Source organism: Panthera pardus, unplaced genomic scaffold (assembly GCF_024362965.1).
Source record: "Panthera pardus isolate Hobbes unplaced genomic scaffold, ASM2436296v1 HiC_scaffold_15, whole genome shotgun sequence".
Classification (NCBI taxonomy): Eukaryota; Metazoa; Chordata; class Mammalia; order Carnivora; family Felidae; genus Panthera; species Panthera pardus.
Window position 1 is genome coordinate 63,115,246 of NW_026526710.1, and position 19,215 is coordinate 63,134,460.

General features: G+C 57.4%; 1 protein-coding gene across 9 annotated transcripts in view; it reads left to right on the plus strand.

The window, feature by feature from the left end:
- The window catches only part of CTIF (cap binding complex dependent translation initiation factor), a 293,053-nt gene extending 280,392 nt beyond the window's left edge, over positions 1–12,661 (plus strand). For all 9 annotated transcript variants that reach the window (XM_053902678.1, XM_019464103.2, XM_019464110.2 and 6 more), the window contains 2 exons: positions 7,099–7,152; positions 8,630–12,661. In XM_053902678.1, coding sequence (XP_053758653.1) covers positions 7,099–7,152; positions 8,630–8,845 — 270 coding nt within the window. In that variant the 3' untranslated portion in view covers positions 8,846–12,661. The remainder of the gene's footprint in view (positions 1–7,098; positions 7,153–8,629) is intronic.
- Positions 12,662–19,215: the final 6,554 nt, after the last annotated feature.

Genomic DNA, 19,215 nt, shown 5'->3' on the forward strand with positions numbered 1-19,215 from the left:
ATAATAATGCCATGGCCTTTCCCTGTCTCCACAAGAGTGTCACGAGGGTAAATGAGACAGTACACAGAGTGTGCCAAGAGCTTCAGGGAAGATCCGTGTTGACAGAGAAACAGATTTAATAACAATAATCACACCTTGCATTTGGATCAAGCTTTGCACTTTTCAAAGCTCTTTCACAGACATTGTTATCTCACTTGACTCTCAAAACAATTCGAGGCAGGTATTATCCCTCTTCTCAGGTGAGGAAACTGAGGTGCAGGGCGATAAAGTGACATGCCCGGGGTTACTCTTAGTGAGGGGCAGGTCTTCTGACTCGAAGGCTGCTGTACAATTTTGATGACAGCCTTTTTCGGATAGATTATCTCCTTTCCTGCCTCCCTGAGGAGACCCAGACATCATAGACCATCTCTGTGATGACTCAGGGTCATTATCATGACCATCAGCCCCCGTGCTGTCCTCTAGACCTGGCCATAGGTGCAGGTGCAGAGACGCGGGATAGAGGGTCTCTACCCTAGGGGGCTCCTAGGGGCAGGTGGCCACGTGCAGCTCCCCAGCCCGGTCACCACGTGTCCCGGCCATCTCCTCTGGCTCCGTCTCACTCTCCCGCCTCCCCCCTCTCTCCACCGTCAGTGTTTGTGCCTGGCACGTGGCTTCCATGGCCACCGCAGACCTCTCCCTGCCACTCTTGGCTCTTTCTTCTCTCTCGCCTTCCTGCCACGTCTTCCACACTTGCAGCCTATCCCACCACATCCCTAGCCCTTCTGTAGACCCAGCCAGCCCATCAGGGCTCGATGAATGTGTTCTCCAGAAAACCAGCCAATCGCCTGCCTGCTCTCTGAAACCGTGGCTGTGCTCTGTGGTGGCCACTCCCCCCACACCCTCCGCGACCCCCGGACCCCCGAGGGAGAGAGGCCCCTGCCGGTGGGGTCTGAGCTGTGCTTTTGCTACGGCTGCACCAGACATCGTGGGTTTGTTCTACAAGGTTGAAACCCTGGGCTGTTGGTGAGCTGGGGTGGTCAGGGCGGGCTGGCCAGCCTGCCTCAAGTTGGCACTCACTCCTCCGTGGAAAGGCAAGAATTCGCCATCTACAGCACTCGCTTCCCTCCCACCAAGGAAGGCAGCCCTACAGCCCCTCCCATCAGCACGGTTTCTCTCCCCACAGCGTGGCATCCCAAACAACCGGGGTTACATCCCTGCAAGCCCTGTGGACCTTCCCCAGGGGACTCCAGGATGCTCCCACCAGGGTGCCTTTCTCCCTGGTTGCTGTCGGGCCTCCCACAGGCTGACTGCAAGCACCTTGGCCTCTCCCCCCCCACCAAGGGAGGATATGATGGGTGTGCCCACAAGTCTCCGGCGGAGACAATAGGACAGGAATGCATTAGCTTCCGAACAAACACTGTGTGGGCTCGCACAATTGCCTTGGATTCTCATCCAAGAAACACATTTCGCTGTTCGAGGGCGCGGGTGGCTTGCCTGCCCCAGCCCGCCCACACCCCTTTCTACGCCAGAGACTTTGATGAGAGCGCCGCCCCTCCCCACCCACTCCAGGGCCTTCCACCCGCCCGCCCCCACTCCCCACCCCCGTGGGGCAAGCCTGCCTCCTCCATCGGTGCAGCTTTTCTCCCGGAGAGTCCTGCCTGGGCTGAGAATGGCCTGCCCACCCAAAGAGTGCCCGCCCCGGTCGCTACTTATTTTAACCATTCTGTTATTGTGATAAAGTTTGCATAACATAACATCGATCACTCTGGCCGTCTTCAAGCGTACAACTAAGCGGCATTAGGCACCTTCACACTGTTGTGCAACATCGCCACCATCCATCGCTAGAACGTTTTGTCTTCCTTCCCGACCTGCAACGCCGTCCCCACGAAACACCGGCTCCCCAGTCCCCGCTCGTGCCCGCCCCGACCCCCCCCCCCCCCCGTTCTACTTTCTGTCTCTACGAATTTGACTCTTCTGACTCGAGAAGTGGAATCAGACAGGATTTGTCCTTTTGTGACTGTTTTTCGCTCGGCGTAGTGTCCGCGAGGTTCATCCACGTTGCAGCGCAGGTCAGCGTTTCCTTCCATGTTAAGGCTGAAGAACATTCCATTGCATACGGATGGACCGCAGTAGTTAATCCATCCATCCCTCCACGGACCCCCAAGTTGCTTCTGCCTCTCGCCTGTTGTGAACATGGGTGGACAGGTACCTGTTCGGATGGCCACAGCTTCTTGAGACTCCTCTGGGACTTAAAAAAAAAAAAAAAAGCATTGTCTCCAGAAGGTGCCAAATAGAGCATACGTAAACAAGAGCGCTCATTGACCTCCTCAACACTCCAGCAGAGATTTGTTTATCCAAACACTAGCTGTCACTGGGGAAAAAGCAGAGTCCTGAAGACATGGAACACAGAACAGGTAAGTTTGGCCAAGATAGAAAAGAGTGGAAAGATCCTGCACCTGGACCGCTGCCTGCAAACGACAGGGAGGGACAGATTCTTGGGGAACCACAGATCACCCAGAGGCATGAGAGCCTCTAAGAGGGACAGTGAAAGGGGTCCCGGCGGGGAGCCCCTGTGGACTTGTGTCAAGGGCTCCTGGTTGAGGAGGCCAGCCTCTTGTCATACCGCAAAGAGCAGCCGAGTGTGACTTCTGGGGAGGTTGGGAGGGACGCTGTCCAAAGCCCCTTCGGCACTAGGGTTCTGAGACTCTACTCTCAAAAGCTGGTAATGAGAGGCCAGAACAGCATTTGCAGGGAGAATAGGAAGCGGTCTGCAGCCTCCCTGCAGATTCTCTTCGTATCCTTGCACCCTGCAACTCTGAAGGAAAAGTGTGATGACCAACCCCGGTCCTCCCCCACTTCCCTGAGCAAACCCAGCAAGCCGCTTGCAAGAGGGCCTATCACGCATTGTGATTGTTGGCTTCGCACAGACTTTCCCAAACAAGCAAATGGAAGATAAGGTTGAAGGAGAGGCTCTGGGGTTGAGAACCCGCCTGTAGCTCTGCCTGAGGGCCCAGGGGAGCTACCCTCACCCTCCAGAGTCCCCCGCTACCCGCCCCCGTTCCCTAAGTCTGTTCCCTGCCCAGCTAGCCAGGAGCCAGGGCCACCAGGGACACAGCCAGGCAGGGGGAGGGTGTGGGGGGTAGTCTGGGCACGAAGAGGGGAGGAGGGATTGGAAGGGAGTAGTCCAGTCACAAAGATGCAGGAAAGAAAGACACAGACCCCGCTTTGGAGTTCTCAACTGTCATCTGGGAGCAGAGGGCAGGCCAGAACTTTCCACGCGGTTCTGTCAGCCGTTCAGACAGCCACACGGAGGGACAATCAATCACATTTCAGAACATCGAGTACTTGTCAGCCCTTACGCTTACTAGTACTTCCCGTCAAGTTACCTTACTCATCCTGGGGCACCTGGGTGGCTCAGTCGGTTAAGCGTCCGACTTCGGCTCAGGTCATGATCTTGAGGTTCGTGAGTTCAAGTCCGCGTCGGGCTCTGTGCTGACAGCTCAGAGCCTGGAACCTGCTTCGGATTCTGTCTCCCTCTCTCTCTGCCCCTCCCCTGCTCTTGCTCTCTCTTTCTCTCTCTCAAAACTAAATACACATTTTTTTTTTAATTTTTTAAAAAAGGTACCTCACTTGTCCCTAGAACCCCTAAGAGGCTAATCTCAGGACAGAACATGCTCCCAGGGTCATTTCAACGTGACACACACAACAAGCACTACTGAGCGCCTACTGTGCGTCACCCCGCGTTCTAGACGCTTCCAGAGCATACCTTGTTCTTCCCACGAGCTGCCAGTTCTGCCCCCCTCCCCCACTTTCCCCACCCAGCTGCCAGCACGCACTCCGTCTCAAAGAGTTCCCTTCTCACCAGATTGCCCCCCACCTTTCTTGTGATTTCTACCAACAATGTTGTTTGAAGGATCGTTTCCCAATAAGCACTACAGAAAACCTGTGAGGGAACAAAGTACCTTCAGAAAGAAACCCCAGCAAACCTTACAGAGCTCTCCTGATATATATGAGTCCCTATGTCCCCTGCAGATAAGTGGGGCTAGGCCCACATCCCCATGCTGATCCCATTCCAGACAGCCACAGGACCCTCCCCGGGTTCGAACCAACATCCCCCCCCACCCCTCCAGAGCAGCTGGGTTGGGTGTGGACCACATGCCTTAGGTACACCTGCTACAAGGTGAATCACTTCCACCGGCTTTTTCCAGAACCTGTTTCCTGGTCTTCACTCTAGCCTCCTGGGTCCTGTAACTGAGGGAGGCCCTTCCCTGTGTGGAAGGCTCCCCTGCCTCCCCCTTGGGGCTCTGCAGCTCCGGGAGGCAAGAAAACTCCAGAAGCAGACACTGGCTTAAGAAGGGGAAGGACTGGGGCGCCTGGGTGGCTCAGTCGGTTAAGCGTCCGACTTCGGCTCAGGTCACAATCTCGCGGTCCATGAGTTCGAGCCCCGCATCGGGCTCTGTGCTGACCGCTCAGAGCCTGGAGCCTGTTTCAGATTCTGTGTCTCCCTCTCTCTCTGACCCTCCCCCATTCATGCTCTGTCTCTCTCTGTCTCAAAAATAAATAAATGTTAAAAAAAAAAAAAAAAAAAAGAAGGGGAGGGACAGCTGTGTGCTGCAGACTGTCCCACTGTGCCTGTGTATTGTAATTATTTAACCCGTCCCCCTGTGGGTGCACGGTAGTTTTACTGTAGTGATAGCGCAGCAAAAGCCGCGTATCCCTGTCGTGGTGCGTCCGTCCGGGTCCATTTATTCTGACCGCGATCACCAAATTGCCGTCTAGAGACCTGCGCCAGCCTCCGTTTCCACATCGGTTATAATTTTGTGTCGCGTCCCCTCCGGCGAGAGGGGTGTGTGGGGCGGGGTACCCACGTGCCCATCACTCTCGCCTCTCCGAGTGTGTGCACCCGGGTGACCTTTGGGGGAGGGGCCTCGCCGCGTCCGCCCTTGCCCGCCTGCCCTCCGGGCTGTCGCAGCCTGTGTGCTAGGCGCTGTGCCGGTGCGGGGACCAATCAGAGGCCCCGCCCTGGTGGGGCTTGCCTTCTAGCGGGGAGACGAACAAGTATCAACTTGTCCGGGGGTGAGCTATGCGGCAGCGAGAAGTAAGCCAGGAGGTGAGCGGGGGCCGGCCGGCTTCACACAGGCTGGAGAGGTGACACTGGGGCAGAGTCCTGAACAAGGGGGGAGAGTGAGGTCCGCAACTCCGTGGTGGCCGAGAATCTGGGTGACGGGAGCACGAAGGTCTGGAGTCAGAGCCGTGGCAGTGAGTAGAAGAGGTTCACCAGCGGCCTCAACGCCTGTCCCTCTGTGCCTCCTGCACCATTTCCTCCCCTGGACTGTCCCTTGCTCTCCGCCTGCTTTTCATTCGAGCAGGTTGAGGGCTACCTCTCTGTCCATTCATCCTAAAACGATTCCGGTGTGTCGGCCGCAAGCCCAGTTCTGACAGATACAAAGGGGAAGGAGGCCTGGTGTCTCTGGCCCTGACCTGTGCCCGGGCCTGCTGTGGCCTCGATGCCCTGCACGCTCATTGGGCACGTGGCAAGGCTTGCCCTGAATCTTCAGCCCTCCTGAGGCGAATGCTTGTGGCTCTTGCTAAGAGGGACCCCTGGGCTGGGTGGATGGACATGACAGGAGAAGGGGAGGGACAAGGAGGATGTGTCGAATTTGGGTTTCAAGCTAGCGATAGGAATAGTCCCCCTGTGGCGTCACCTGTGCTTGAACTCATCACACCCGCGTCAAGGACTTTGACTCCAGTTCTGGTTCAGGGGACGAGGATACTCATCCTAAAAATGCCTTCCTCTGGTGCTCTCCCCACCCTCCACCTTTCCTTTAAAACAAAAAACAGGGGTGTCTGGGTGGCTCAGTCTGGCTGCTGATGTCAGCTCAGGTCATGATCTCACGGTTCATGAGTTCGAGCCCCACCTTGCTTGGTGGTGGGGCACTGATGGTGCGGAGCTTGCTTGGGATTCCCTCTCTCCCTCTCTCTCTGCGCCTCCCGTGTACTCTCTCAAAATAAATGAATAAACTCAAAACAAAAAACAATGCATGAATCATATCAACCAACATTTAGCAAATCCTCAACGGTTGCCAGGACCTAGGCTAGGTGTTAGAGGTGGCCAAGATGAGCACAGCACTCTCCCAGGCTTCACTTGTGTGAAATGCCAAGTGGTTGGGGACGTCAGGTGAGAAGTCAGTGAGAAGCAGGGTGGGGGGGGGGGGTGGGTACCATGGGCTGGGGGTGATCCAGGAGTCTCCAAGGAAAGCTGGGAAGTGCTGTGGGCCTTGAAGAGTGGGTGAGTACGGAGAGTTCCAGCAGAGGGAAAAGTCATCCGTGGCAGATCATCTAAGTGCAGGGTCATCCCGCAGATGCGGTGATCAATGTCGCAGGGATGGCGGTGGAGATGTACCAAGGGGGAAGGGGACAGAGGGAGAAGTGGCCAATGGGGTTGAGAGTAAGTGGGGGAGGGGCAGAGAGAGAGGGAGACCCAGAATCCGAAGCAGGCTCCAGGCTCTGAGCTGTCAGCAAAGAGCCCGACATGGGGCTCGAACCCACGGACCGTGAGATCATGCCCCGAGCCAAAGTCAGAAACCACCCAGGCGCCCCGTGATGTTATGTGAATTCTATCTCAGTTGAGAGAGAGAGAGAATAAGATGAGGCCAAGGGAAGCCTGGACAAGGGCGTGGCCAGTCCCAGCACTGAGCAGCCTGGCCATGGCCTTGGTCAGGAAGCAATTCCAACCTCTGGGTAAGTCAACACTGCTGTGGTTTTGCAGAAGAGCACTTTGTTTCTGGAAGCTTTCCTCTAGCCGGGGCCCAGGAGTGCCTGAGACCATGGCCGAGCCTCCCTCGCCCATCAGGAAGTCTTTACCCTCATTGCATTTCTCTGAGGATTTTCTCTGACCAGGTGTTACAGCTGATGACCCCAGCGTGTTTGCTACCAAGCCATGGTCTCTAATCGCAACCTTCTGACCTGGCCTGGGGGCCCAGGCTCTATGCCCACAGTGGTCCTCCAACCGTTCAAATCCTGCCAGAGAAATCGCCGTGTCCCTGCTGCCCTCTGACCTTCGTGGGCTCTCTTCCCCGCCACACCCTGAGTAGCGTTCTCTGCCTCTCTCTTCTACAGCTCTTGCAATCTCAGGATGTGAAGGAAGACGCCGTCCTGTGCTGCTCGATGGAGGTAAGCATCTCCGACCTCAGACCTGGTGTGCCCCTCACACCTGCCAGTTGTGGCTGTGTAAGGATCACTGGACACACGCACAAGTCCCCGGCGAAGGTGTGGAGACAGGGCTGGTGGGGAATGGCTTCCTGAGTTGACGTGAACTCCTGCATCCAGGATTGTCAACCCCCAACCAGAGTAAATGTGGACAGAGTGACCGACCCACCACTAGCTGGAGAGAGAGGTGGCTGCTTCTCTAGAGAGAAGGACCACGTGCTGGCCTTGTCCACTGTGCTTCTGTGCCCAATACCACCTTCTTCTTGCCCAGGCACGCCCCACAAATGACTTAAGAAATTCCAAGTGATGTGACCCCCCCGCCCCCAAGTATCTCCCTTGACTTTGGTGGTATGGGGTTTGCGGAAGGCGCCTGAGGTTTGAAACCGCCCCCCTGCCCCGTGTTGGCAACCACCTTCTTCAAAATACCCCCTTAGGAGGTGCCACTCCTGTGCCCAAAATGTGGCCACTACTCATTGAAACTCTCCCTCTGGGATCTCCCTCGGGGGCAAACGTTGCCCTGGGAAGTCAGCCCATCCATTTAGAATGGAGTACAGTGAGGACAGGCGCGTCCAGCGTGAGCCCCCAGGGCACGTCAGGGCTGCGTGAGCATGCGTCTCAGGTGGCTTCTGTCCAGCCTCCAAGGCTACTCGCATCCCAAGGATCTCAGAGGCCAGAAGTGCTGCGATTCTGGACAACGGCCTGAGGTCTACATGATAATCACTGTTCATTTGTGGAGCTCCAAATGGGTACCTTACATGGGACTTGGGGATGGCAGGGGCTGCACTGATGCAGAAGATTGGGACTCCTTCTTCCCTATGGGGGCTTTTCAACATCATCAGGGGCAGGCCCTCTGGCTGGCCTTCTGCCGCAGTTCATGTTTCCCTCCTACACTTCATGTCACAAGGGTGGCCAGAGGTCAGTGCTGGGGAGGGGAGGTGGGATTGGGGGCAGGAGAGAAGGAAGGAGAGGAACAGGAGGCCTCATCCCTGCTCTCAGGTTCTGCGCAGAGACACGCAGGTCTCTCGTTTCTAGAGAGACATCGTAGCAAGTGAAAATTAACACGCTGCAGCCTGATCACCTTTGAAGGGAGCAGGTCAACCATTGAGGGTGTGGGCAGTAGTCGAGGAGGGAAAGCTCTTGGGTGAAAGACAGAAGAGGCATGGTCCTGGTGAGAGCTCTTTTTAGCCCCGGGCAGCAGGCAATAACCTAACCCCTCTTCTTCTTGCGGCAGATTGGTCATTAAATGTGGGCTCTCACGGTTGACTATTTCTGCCCTCCCGCCTCCCTGTTCTCCCTGTGGCACAGATGCCTGGGCCCGCACCTTCCAGAGGGATAGTCCAGTGGTTTCCTGTCCCTGCCCCCAGCCCTTCTAACCCAGGTGGGTCAGCTTGCCATTCCGGAGCCCAAGCCCGGTCCTAACCCCCCACTTCTCTGCCCACAGCTGCAGAGCACAGGCCGGCTGCTGGAGGAGCAGCTGCCCGAGATGATGACCGAGCTCCTGGCCAGCGCCCGCGACAAGATGCTGTGCCCCTCAGAGTCCATGCTGACCCGGTCGCTGCTTCTGGAGGTCATCGAGCTCCATGCCAACAGCTGGAACCCTCTGACGCCCCCCATCACGCAGTACTACAACAGAACCATCCAGAAACTGACAGCCTGACAGCCAGGGGGCCTGGCGGGCGGCCCGCGGGCAGCTGGGGCCCTGGTACACAGGGCCAGATGGACAGGCGGGAGGACAGGGGTGGCCCTGGCGGGAGAAAGAAATGGGGAGGAAAGCAGGCAGAGCCGGCGGCCAGTCTGGAGCCAGACCGGGAAGGAGTGCCCCTCATCTGAGCCCCCCCAGCCCCAAGCATGTGGCAGTTCACACCAATAAGGGAAGCATGTTTCTTTCTCATGGTGGCCCCGATCGCCCCTCCCCACTCCCGCTCCTCCCCGCCCCCTCCCATCAAACGCGTCCCCCGCAGGGCTTTGTGCGAGGGGTTTCATCTCTGTGACTCCGCTGAGGCCCTGGCAGCTCCGCACGCCGGGGTACCGCTTGGGTCAGAAAGGACCTCAGAAGGCTGAAAAAGTGGGTCGGAGACGGGCTTGCATTGTTCCTGCTGTCAGCCGCAGTCGCCAACTGCTGCCAAGCAGGCGACAGAGAGCAGATGTCCGGGAGGACAAAGGCGGGCAGGGTCCCCACCAGCCGCCCGTAATTGACGGCCTTTGTCCGCCACGGTCGAGCTGGGGGGGCTGGGGGACGGAGGCTTCTCCCCTAACCTTCACGCTGCCCCCTCCCCGCTTCCAGGTCCTCCTTTTGGCCCCCAAGCCTCAGGGAGGGGGGCCCAGGGGGCAGGGAGCAGGGAGGGGAGCTGGAGTTGGCGAATTCTACTTGTACTCTTGTGTTTTATTGTTTTATTTTCAAAAGTCAGCTGCTTTGAAGTCTCCTCTCTCAATGAAAAGAGCCCGAGATGTGATCACACAGTCAGCGCCACGAGGACCCCCTGATTAGTGGAAGATCAAACCCGGCTCCCTCTGGAAGGATTCTAGCCACAGACAGCTTGCCAGTAGCCAATTAGGGTAATTGGAAACTTCTGCCCCGGCGGGGGTCCTGCTGGAACCCTGTGTCCTCAGCCCTTGGCTTCCAGTACCCCTGTTCTCTCATTCTAGCTGTGCTGTGTCAATGGGCCGATACTGTCGCAGGCCCCCGGGAGTGTGTTTCCTGGCCCGGGGGCCTGGTGGTGAATGGGGCACCGAAGGAGGCTGGCAAATTAAAGCCAAAATGCTAGGTGATGTTGCCCGCGCCACACACGGGTCTCGTCCCAAGCTTAGTGGGGGGGCATGTGGCCGTTGGGGACTGCCTGGCTCCCCAGGACTCGGCGTCTGGCTAAATGGGCTGTGCCACTGCCCCAGCCTCATCACAGGCAGGACCCAGCAGCCCAGGCCCCCCCCACAGCCAAGGTCTCTGCGCTCCGGGAGGGCTCTGGGCACTGTAGCCCCTGAGCTGTGGGGAACGGTGCGTTCATTGAGTCTTGAGCGTAACGGTCGGGTGACTAGGTGAGGCCGCCAGACAGATCTTTCCAGGCTGGGAACAAGGCTGGGGGTTCTTGAAAGGGCCAGGTCCTGGGAAGAGCCCCTTCTCTGTTGGAGGAAGATGCGGGTCGGGCTCTAGGAGGCTGGCTTCCGGGTTGTCACGGCATCCGCACAGCCCCATCTCTGGGGTCTGGAGCCCATACTTTGATAAGCCCCCATAAAATGACTTCAGAGCCCAGCAGCTCCCTTTACTGAGGCTGGTCACTCCCTGTGTCACTGGAGGGCCCTGGCTGCCTGGTCCGCTCAGGCTGGCCAGGGGGTGAGGGCTGGAGGTTTCCCTTTGTGGACTCCAAGTCTGGAGGAGCAGGCAGGTCCCCCAGTACTCCCTGGCTTTCTCCACCTGCTGCAACCTGACCTTCAGCCCCGGGATGGGAGCCTTTGCCAAGCCCAAGGAAGAGCGTGTTGGAGACACATGTCGGGGGGCACAGGTTTACCTGGAATGGGTCAGTAGCCTCCAAGAGGCCCGTGCTGCCTCTGCCCCTGGCCTTTGCCTCCTCCCCTCTTCAAGCTTCTCCTCACTGCCTTTCCTTCTCAGTGGCCTCCTTCAGCCCAAGCTGGGGCCCCGGGACACCAGGGGCCCCATGGGAGGCCCTGAGAGAAGAGCTAGACTGAAGTTAGAGGGCTCAGAGAGGGCACCGGGGAAATCGTGGTCTCGAGGAGTCAGGCAGCCCCAGCAGGGCGCGCAGCCGCTCCCTGGAAGGCCCCGGAGAGCTGTGTCTGGGCTGAAATGGGCTAGCGCCCCCGGAGTGCACAGTGTGCGTGTGTGTGTGTGCGCGTGTGTGTGTTTGTGAGCGCATCTGCTGAGAACGAAGTAGGGCCCCAGAGGAAGAGAGTGGCCCAGGGGAACGGGGTCTCCTGCTCCTTCCACGGGGCAGAGAGCAAGGTTCACGAAGGGGCCCCAGACACCATGCATGCAGGGACTGATGTTCCCAGGAAAGCTGAGACCCGTGACATCGCGGGCGCCATGGACCCAATGCCTCTTCCTCCTAACGGCCTCCTTGGTGGTCTTGCCTCAGGGCCACCCCTCCTTGACTGTTAGGACCAGAGTATGAAGAAGTAAGATATAAATATGTATACATATATAAATATATTTTTAATTACGTGTCGTGTCACGGTGGCTCCAGACGTATGGTTTGCCTAGTTTATCTCCATTGCTTGAAAGTGCTTCCTGGCCAATCCAAATAACAGTTTAAGCTGTTTTTCTAAATGCAGGTTGCTGCTACTCTTTGAGACATGGAAGGAAAACGTTTAAAAAAAAAAGAAACTTTTTTTTTTTAAGGAAATAAGAGTGAAACGTAAAATCTGTGACTCTGAAGCAGCTTCCCGTGGGAGACTACTCAGACAGGAGCTGGGGGCAGAAGTGGGTTCCCCACAGACCCCCTAGCCTCTCCCTAGGCCAGACCCCCCCCCCCCACTTGTGCTGAGTGAGGAAGGCCATATCCAAGTTGACCTCTGAATGTATTTGGTGGGAGGCAAAACTGGATATTGCATTTCTAAGGCTCGTGTTGTTTTCCCTACTCGCCCGCGGCTTTCTTGGCGCAGCGAAGAGGCGAAGTCCGGCCATCTGATGTTGATCCTGTCTCGGTCTGTCCCCCCTGCCAGTCAAGACCAGATAGCCATTGTTTTCCTCCCGGGCGGCCAGCCTGCTCACCACAGCCCTGCTCCCCTCGGCCTTGTGGCTTTGCCTAAGCGCTGGGACCGCAACCCCAAGAAGGCTCCTAATCTCCCCTGGATAAGGTGGGGGCCCCACCATCCTCCGTGGGGAATGCTTACCCCACACCCAGTCTCGTCTGTTCGTCCTTCCTTAATCAGTCTGTAAACCTTTAAGGTTTAGGGATCGCCCTGTCCATCCATGTAAATGTAAATGTTGGCCGAGTCGGTATTTATTCTAATTTTTATTTTATTTTATTTTCTCTGAGGGACGGGGAGGGGGGGTGTGGGAAATGTACCCCTGATCGCGCCCTGGGCAGCTGCAGGGGCGGGGACCCAGACAGCCGGGCCGCCGTGAGGAGCAGCCCCACGGGGCCGCCCCCAGACGCCAGGTTCCAGTCCCTTATCTGGCATCAGAACCCAGCCAGTGCTCTCAGGGCCTGCCCGTGGAGTCCTGTCCCTCAGCTGCTGGCTCTCTGTTGGGACCTCTGCCTGGGCCTTTAAGGATGCAGATCAGAGAGAAGACAGCTCTCCTCTGCTCGGGACACTGGCGTAGAGGGCTGCCCACCTCGCCTGAGCCAGCTGGGAGCCTGGCGATAGGACCTACCTCCCTGGAGCAGGGGCCTGGGGCTTCCCGCCAAAGCTGCAGTAGAATCCTGCTCACGCGACCACTTTCCCTCCCTCAGTATGTCCTGCTTTCCAGCTGAACCCAAACTACAAGTGGGTTTAAAAAATAAACACCAAAAACCAAAAATGCCCTGAATCTGTGTTCTCTGTGTGTTCGGCAGAGGAAATCTTTCCCAAAGGCTTCTGTGGCCTCCACCGCCAATGAGCCCCTGCCCGGGCGACGAGCTAATGAGAACATTTCCCACAGTTTGGCCGTCTTGGAGAGCCGGGGCACGGTCTGGGGCCCGGGGAAGGCTGTGAAGGAGTGGTTCGGAGAATGTGGCTGGAGGGCACTTGTGCCCCCCATCCCCCCCAGGCTGGGAACCGTGGCCTATCCAAAGTCATAGGATTAGGCCGGTCCTGCAGAAAATAGCTTTTGCACTAAAGGTTTGGTCTGCTGCACGTCCGGCCACCCCACGCCCCAAACCCACTCCGTCCTTAGAAACATCACTGGAGCATTTGACTTATTTCAGAAAGACTGACGCTTGGGCCCAGAAGCTTCTAAAAGTCAGCAGCAAGTGGCTGTCCAGTCCCAGTGGGTGAAACCAGTCTTTCCTCAAAGGGGCCCAGTGATTTATTTTCCTGTGATGATATGTCCCTTGTTTTGCACAATCCCTCTGATGGCAAGACGCTGGGGACACTGCCTCCTGGTAACAGATCCCCCTCGGGGGTTCTCGCTGGCTAGAACTTGCCAGCCTTTCACCTCCTCAGGGCAGCGACAAGCGCATCCACCCCCTTCCTGTGTCCCTGGCCTGGTCAAGATGGTGGCCAGCCCAGCCCAGAAGCCTGGTGACGGCTCGTTGAGATGGGTCACTGACCATTACTGAGTCACATGACACTGTGCAGGGACGGCCAGAAGTGCACAGATCGGTAGGGGGAGATGACATTTTAATTAAACAATGGAGATATTCGTCAAACCAAAGTGTTTACAAAAATGCAAACGTGTAGAAGCAGAAAACGGAGATCAAAGCGAAAGGTGTTTGAAGGTGGGAGAGAGAGTGGGGACATCTTACCGAACGCTAGTCACAAAAAGGGAGAGCAGATTTTTCTGGCGTGACTTAATCCTGATTCCAGAAGCTTCTAAGTTATTGAAAACTGTGAAACCCATCGTCTAAATAATAAATGTTTCAGTCTTGCATTTCACCACCATCTCTGCTGATACGTGCCGTGCGTCCTCCTGAGGGTAGGTTACATTTATACTGGGGTCTGTAGGAGTGGGGGGGAGAAGAAGACCGTTTAGGATGAATAAGCTAGAACGTATGCACACACACCCACATGCGCGACTGGGAAGGGCCTTTTACACGCCAAGGTAAAGGGCAGGAGAAGAAGAGATTGGGAGGGAAGAAGCGGCTATGCCTCAGTATTAACGGTCTGTCTTCCCCACAGCTCCCAGGGCCTTTGGGGCCTTCCATACACTGTTTCAGGTGGTTCAGTAAAGTAGGTGGGTATTTTTGATCCCCATTTTACAGATGAGAAGGCTAAGGCTCAGAGAGCTGGCGTGACTGACCGACAGCCAAGGGCCAGTCCGTGGGAGCGCCAGGGGCAGAGCGAGAGCCAGGGGCCCCTTTCCCGAGCCCAGAAGGCGAGCATGTCCTCAGCAGCCTCTGAGCTGACCGCTGCGGAGCGCGGCCCCAGGGAGCCGCCAGTAACACCAGTCAGAAAGAGCAGTCAGCGGCCCGCTGGGACTACACGGGCAGCCGACGGAGGCTCCCCTCTGCGTCAGTGGGAAGAAGGCACATGATGAAATGCCTCAAATCAAGGGATTTGGGTGGGGTGGGGAGACCAAGCCATGCGGCAGAGTTCACACTGTTATGTAAAAGCATCCATTGGAATATGTGCCAACTGTCCCCTTGGACTGACAGCACATCAGGGGCTCTCAAGGTGGGTGGGAGGTGAGGGACGCTTACGAGGCGTGGAGTCGATACCCGGATCGCCTGCCAACTTCTCAAACTACGCACTGGAAGAGGACACCGTATACACCACAGTTTCCAAATTCTGGCCTTAGGGAGCCCCTCTCACTTACTCACTTGCACATGTGCTATGTGCTGAGTGGGAGAAAAGGTATTGAAGGCCGCCATCCATAGTCCAGGAATGTAGCACAAACATAACCATGAAGAGCCGTTACAGGCATGCACATGGAACGTCTAGGAACAGCAGGCGATGACGCCTCGTTCCTCACCTCCATCCGCGGTACAGATCCCACCCGCTTCCGGAAGTTCGCACGGACCACTTCGCTTTACGAAGGACCTCCGTCAGTACCGGTTTTCCCTAACCTAAAGAAATCTGAAGACGATTTTCGGGGTTGTGAAAACAAGCAAAAAGTGAAAACGGCCTTCAGCGTTGAGCCAGGATGGAGGTGCCCCCCACCCCCAGCCGCGAGAGTGGGGCTGTCCGGCTCCTCCTTCTCGAAACAGGCCCAGCATCTCAACATCAACCGCCAGAGCTTTGAACCGTGTCTGTGAGCATCTGTGTCTTATCCCGATTGATTTTACGCATCCCTTAACAAGATGTGTCCTAAGCTCTCTGAAAAGCTTGTTTGGGGAGGGTGGGGGCGGTGTCTAGGAAGGCTCAAACATTCTCCATATAAATGAGTGCCGATCGCTTCTTCACTTTATGCCCTTGCAGCTAAAGCAAGCTTTCGTAGGAACAGTCCACTTCCTTTTAACTTCTTTTCATGTTTATTTATCTTTGAGAGAGACAGAGTGTGAGTGGGGGAGAAGAGAGAGAGGGAGACACAGCATCGGAAGCAGGCTCCAGGCTCTGAGCCATCAGCACAGAGCCCAGGCGTGGGGCTCGAACTCGTGAACTGTGAGATCGTGACCTGAGCGAAGTCGGACGCTTAACCACCCAGGTGCCCCTGAATTCTGATCTTAAATGAAAATATTTTGTGGGCCCCTGCAAGTATCAGGTGCCCTAGCTTCCGTGCCTAATGCGTGCATCGGCCCTGGGAGGACATGGTCCCTGAGGGAGGAGTCTCACCTTTCCCTGCCACCCAGCTGAACTCGGGGCGAGCAGGCCAGAGGAGGGTGGCTGGAGGGGGCCGGCGGGGAAGCTCACGCTGCAGTCTTCCAGGCAAGTTGTTGGGAAGCGGATGCGATGGTGCGTCTTCTGCCCCAGATGGGCTGCTGGGCACACAGCCCGGGGCGCATCGCGAGCAGCTGCGTGTGCCTGACCCAGGAGACTGGCCCAGAGAATCCAAGCGCCACCCAGCAGTGGCTCCTGTCCACGGCACTGTCCCACACATACCCTCGTGCAGGCTCACCGGAGCCCTGGGAAGGAAATAAATAAATTCTTTCTGCCTGTTTTACATCTGAGGACACCGAGGCTTAGAGAACCATTATGGCTGAATGGTGTGTCCGCCGGGGCTGGGCACGTAGCTGGGCAAGGGGACTCGGGCACAAAGCTGCCCAGGATCCTGGATCCTCAGCCTGGTCCCCATACATGTTTTCAAATACACATTCTTGTCTGATCCTCATAATAGCTCTACCAAATGACAGACATTTTTGACTCCATTTTTTTAAATGTTTATTTATTTGGGGCGCCTGGGTGGCTCAGCTGGTTAAGCGTCGGACTTAAGCTAGGGTCACGATCTCACGGTTTGTGAGTTCGAGCCCCACGTCGGGCTCTGTACTGACGGCCTGGAGCCTGCTTCGGATTCCGGATCTCCCTTTCTCTCTGCCCCTCCCCCGCTCACGATCTCTCTCTCTCTCTCTCTCTCTCTCTCTCTCTCTGTCTCAAAAATAAATAAACATTTAAAAAGTTGTTTTTTAATGTTTATTGATTTATTTTGAGAGAGAGAGTGCAAGGTGGGGGAGGGTCAGAGAGAGAGAATCCCAGGCAGGCTCTGTGTGGTCAGCACGGAGCCCAACGCGGAGCTCGATCGCAGGAACCATGAGCTCATGGCCTGAGCGGAAATGAAGAGGCGGCTGCTTAACTGACTGAGCCGCCCAGGCGCCCTTTTGACTCCATTTTAAAGGTGGGAGAAACAGGCTCAGCAAAGCAGAGTGACAAAGCCATGTCATGTGACCGGTAGGCACAAAAGTCATGCCTGGCAATGCTGCCTTCCTCATCCTGAGAACCATCTGGTGGGCATGTATGGGGACCAGGCTGAGGATCCAGGATCCTGGCCACCTTTGTGCCCGAGTCCCCTTGCCCTGCTACGTGCTCAGCCCAGATGGACAGACGCACCAGTCCCCAGGGACAAACAGGGGCTCAGGCCAGGGATCTGGGGCCCGGTGGTGATCCAGCAGGACATAGAGGGACGCGGCCCTCGAGGGTAAACAAATGGATGGGAGAGAGGTTCACGGCCTGGCATGGAATCGTGGCCTTTCCCACCTGACCAGGGCGAGGGGTGGATCCTGCCTTGGGCTTGGCTCAGAGGAAAAGGAGAAGTTCGGGGGGCTGAGGAGGGACAGTAACTCCGGAAGCATGTCAGGGGGAGAGGAAACGGTGCTCAGCGTCTGTGTCCATTAACTATCGCCATGCAACTCTGGGTGACGAATTATTACAAGCTTGAAACCTCAGAGACTAACAACACTGATGTTGACTGCTCTTCCTGATGGATCTACAGATGGGTTGGGGTTTGGATGACCTTGGCTGGCTGGCAGGGGACTCAAGCCCAGTCTCTGGACCTTGGACAGTGGTTGGAAGTACAATCATGCACCTTCCCTTAGTGTTACTTCTTTCAGGAAGTTCTCCCTTACTGACTCTCCCCTGCTGGGGTCCCATAGCTTCTAGGGACGTTCCTACGACAGGTCTGCTCACTATGTGTGACCACTGGCGTGTAGATGGCCGGTGCACACTGACCATGAGCTTGACCTCATCCCCTGTGCATCTATCTCAAGCACTCAGCCCAGGGCCTGGCCCAAGCAGGTCCAAGCAGGCATGTGGGGGGACAAGTGGGTGAACTGTTAACAATGAGGTCCAGGTAGTAAGTGACAGAAGGGCTTGGGGACGGAAGGGCCAAGCTACCAGAGCAGGAGAGGGGTAAGGGGACCCCATGTGGGACGGGGACGTCCAGTGGGGAGGGCTGGGGCTGGCCTTGGGGTCCTGAGGTCTAATAGTCCAGAGAGGCCCGGGGGTGGGGGACTCTCCTGTGTTGTGGCCAGAGCCATGGCGAGCAGAGCCGGGGCCTTTGTGTGAAGGAGAAGATGCCCACCCCCCGAGGGTCACGGGTCCTGGCCGGGACTCGTGAGCTGCCACACACCCCCTCAGCTGGGCCCGTGGGTAGGACACAACCTGCGCACCGCGCGTGAGATTTTCTGGGGTGTGGGGGCATGTGTCTGCATGTGCGAGGTGCACGCAGGGGGCAGGTGTGTGTACGTGACTTGTGTGTTTTGTGCTGCAGTTTCCGAGTCCCCCGGCCGCTTGGCCTCTGAGCAACGAGGGTTGGGAAGCAGAGGCATGAGGGTCCCGAGTCCCAGAACTGGAAACGGGGTGTCTTCCCGAGGAGGTGACAGGGTTCTCGCCCTGCCACCTGGGAACGGGGCTGATGGGAGGCCCGCCACATGCCACGAACGAGCTGATGGTCCCCAGTTGGGGAGGCCACACGCTGGCCTTCTGCTCAGGCGAGGCCCTCCTCCCTCAGGGGACTGCTTAGCTGGGGAGGGGAAAGGTGTGGGCAGACTGGAAAGAGGAATCTGGGAAGGCAAACGGCCCCAGGCGGCTGGGGGTGCCCGGTCACAGAAGCCCGTGGCTCAGCCAGACACCCAGGAGGGCCTCTGGCCGTGACCGCAGGAGGGGCAGCCCTTGCAGAGGCCTGACTCGTCAGGGCAGGGGCTGCACGGGACCACCGAGGGAAGACTCGGCTGCCATTCCAGAATGCTCTGCGGTCCCGGTCAATCAGACCCAGCCACCTGGGCAGCGGGCTTCCTCCCATGAGTCGCACCCCCCGTCCCCACCCCCCGCTTGCCCAGTCAGCTGCTAGGATGGGAACATCGTGGAAACCGCAGTCTCAGAGAGGACTCTGCAGGACTTGTGTCTTCACCTCTCCCAGTGATGCGAAGACTGGGCCACAGGGACAGGGAAGCTGTGCTTCCAGGTTTCTGACCCTCACCTTGAGACACAGCTGGGCTCGTGGGGTCCGTCCGGGAGACCCTCTGTGGCTCTCGATGCCTGACGTGAGCAGGGGTCCCTACCTGACCCTTGCTGGGGAGAAGACGCCCCCCAGAAGAGCTGTGCTAAAACCAGAATCGGGTCTGGAGGGGACAGACGGCTTGCTCGGCTTTCCCTGCTGAAGCTGCCCCAGGGATATGGGGCTCCCCTTTGGGAACTCAATGTCATGAGGCCCCCGGCCAAGGATGGTCAGCAGGCCGGGAAGGTGAGGGGAGCAGGTGCTCCGTGAGCAAGGAGAGGCTGCAGGAGCTCCGGGTGCTGCCTGAGAACGTGCGGCGGTGGCAGGGGGGGGGACGCACCTGTCCTCACAGCTCTGATGCGCCATCTCGGGGGAGAAGTCATAGGGGGCTGGACACTGAGAGGGGACAGCAGACACCCTGATTCAAGGACGGTATGGGGTCCAGCCGGTGGTGCGGCAGGGCATGGCTGAGGGTCCTCACGCAGGAACGAGCCCCCACACGAAGGTTCCCACAGGAGCTGCAGCCTACCCCCCCCCAAAAGAGCAGGAGGAACCCCCCGTGCCGCAGA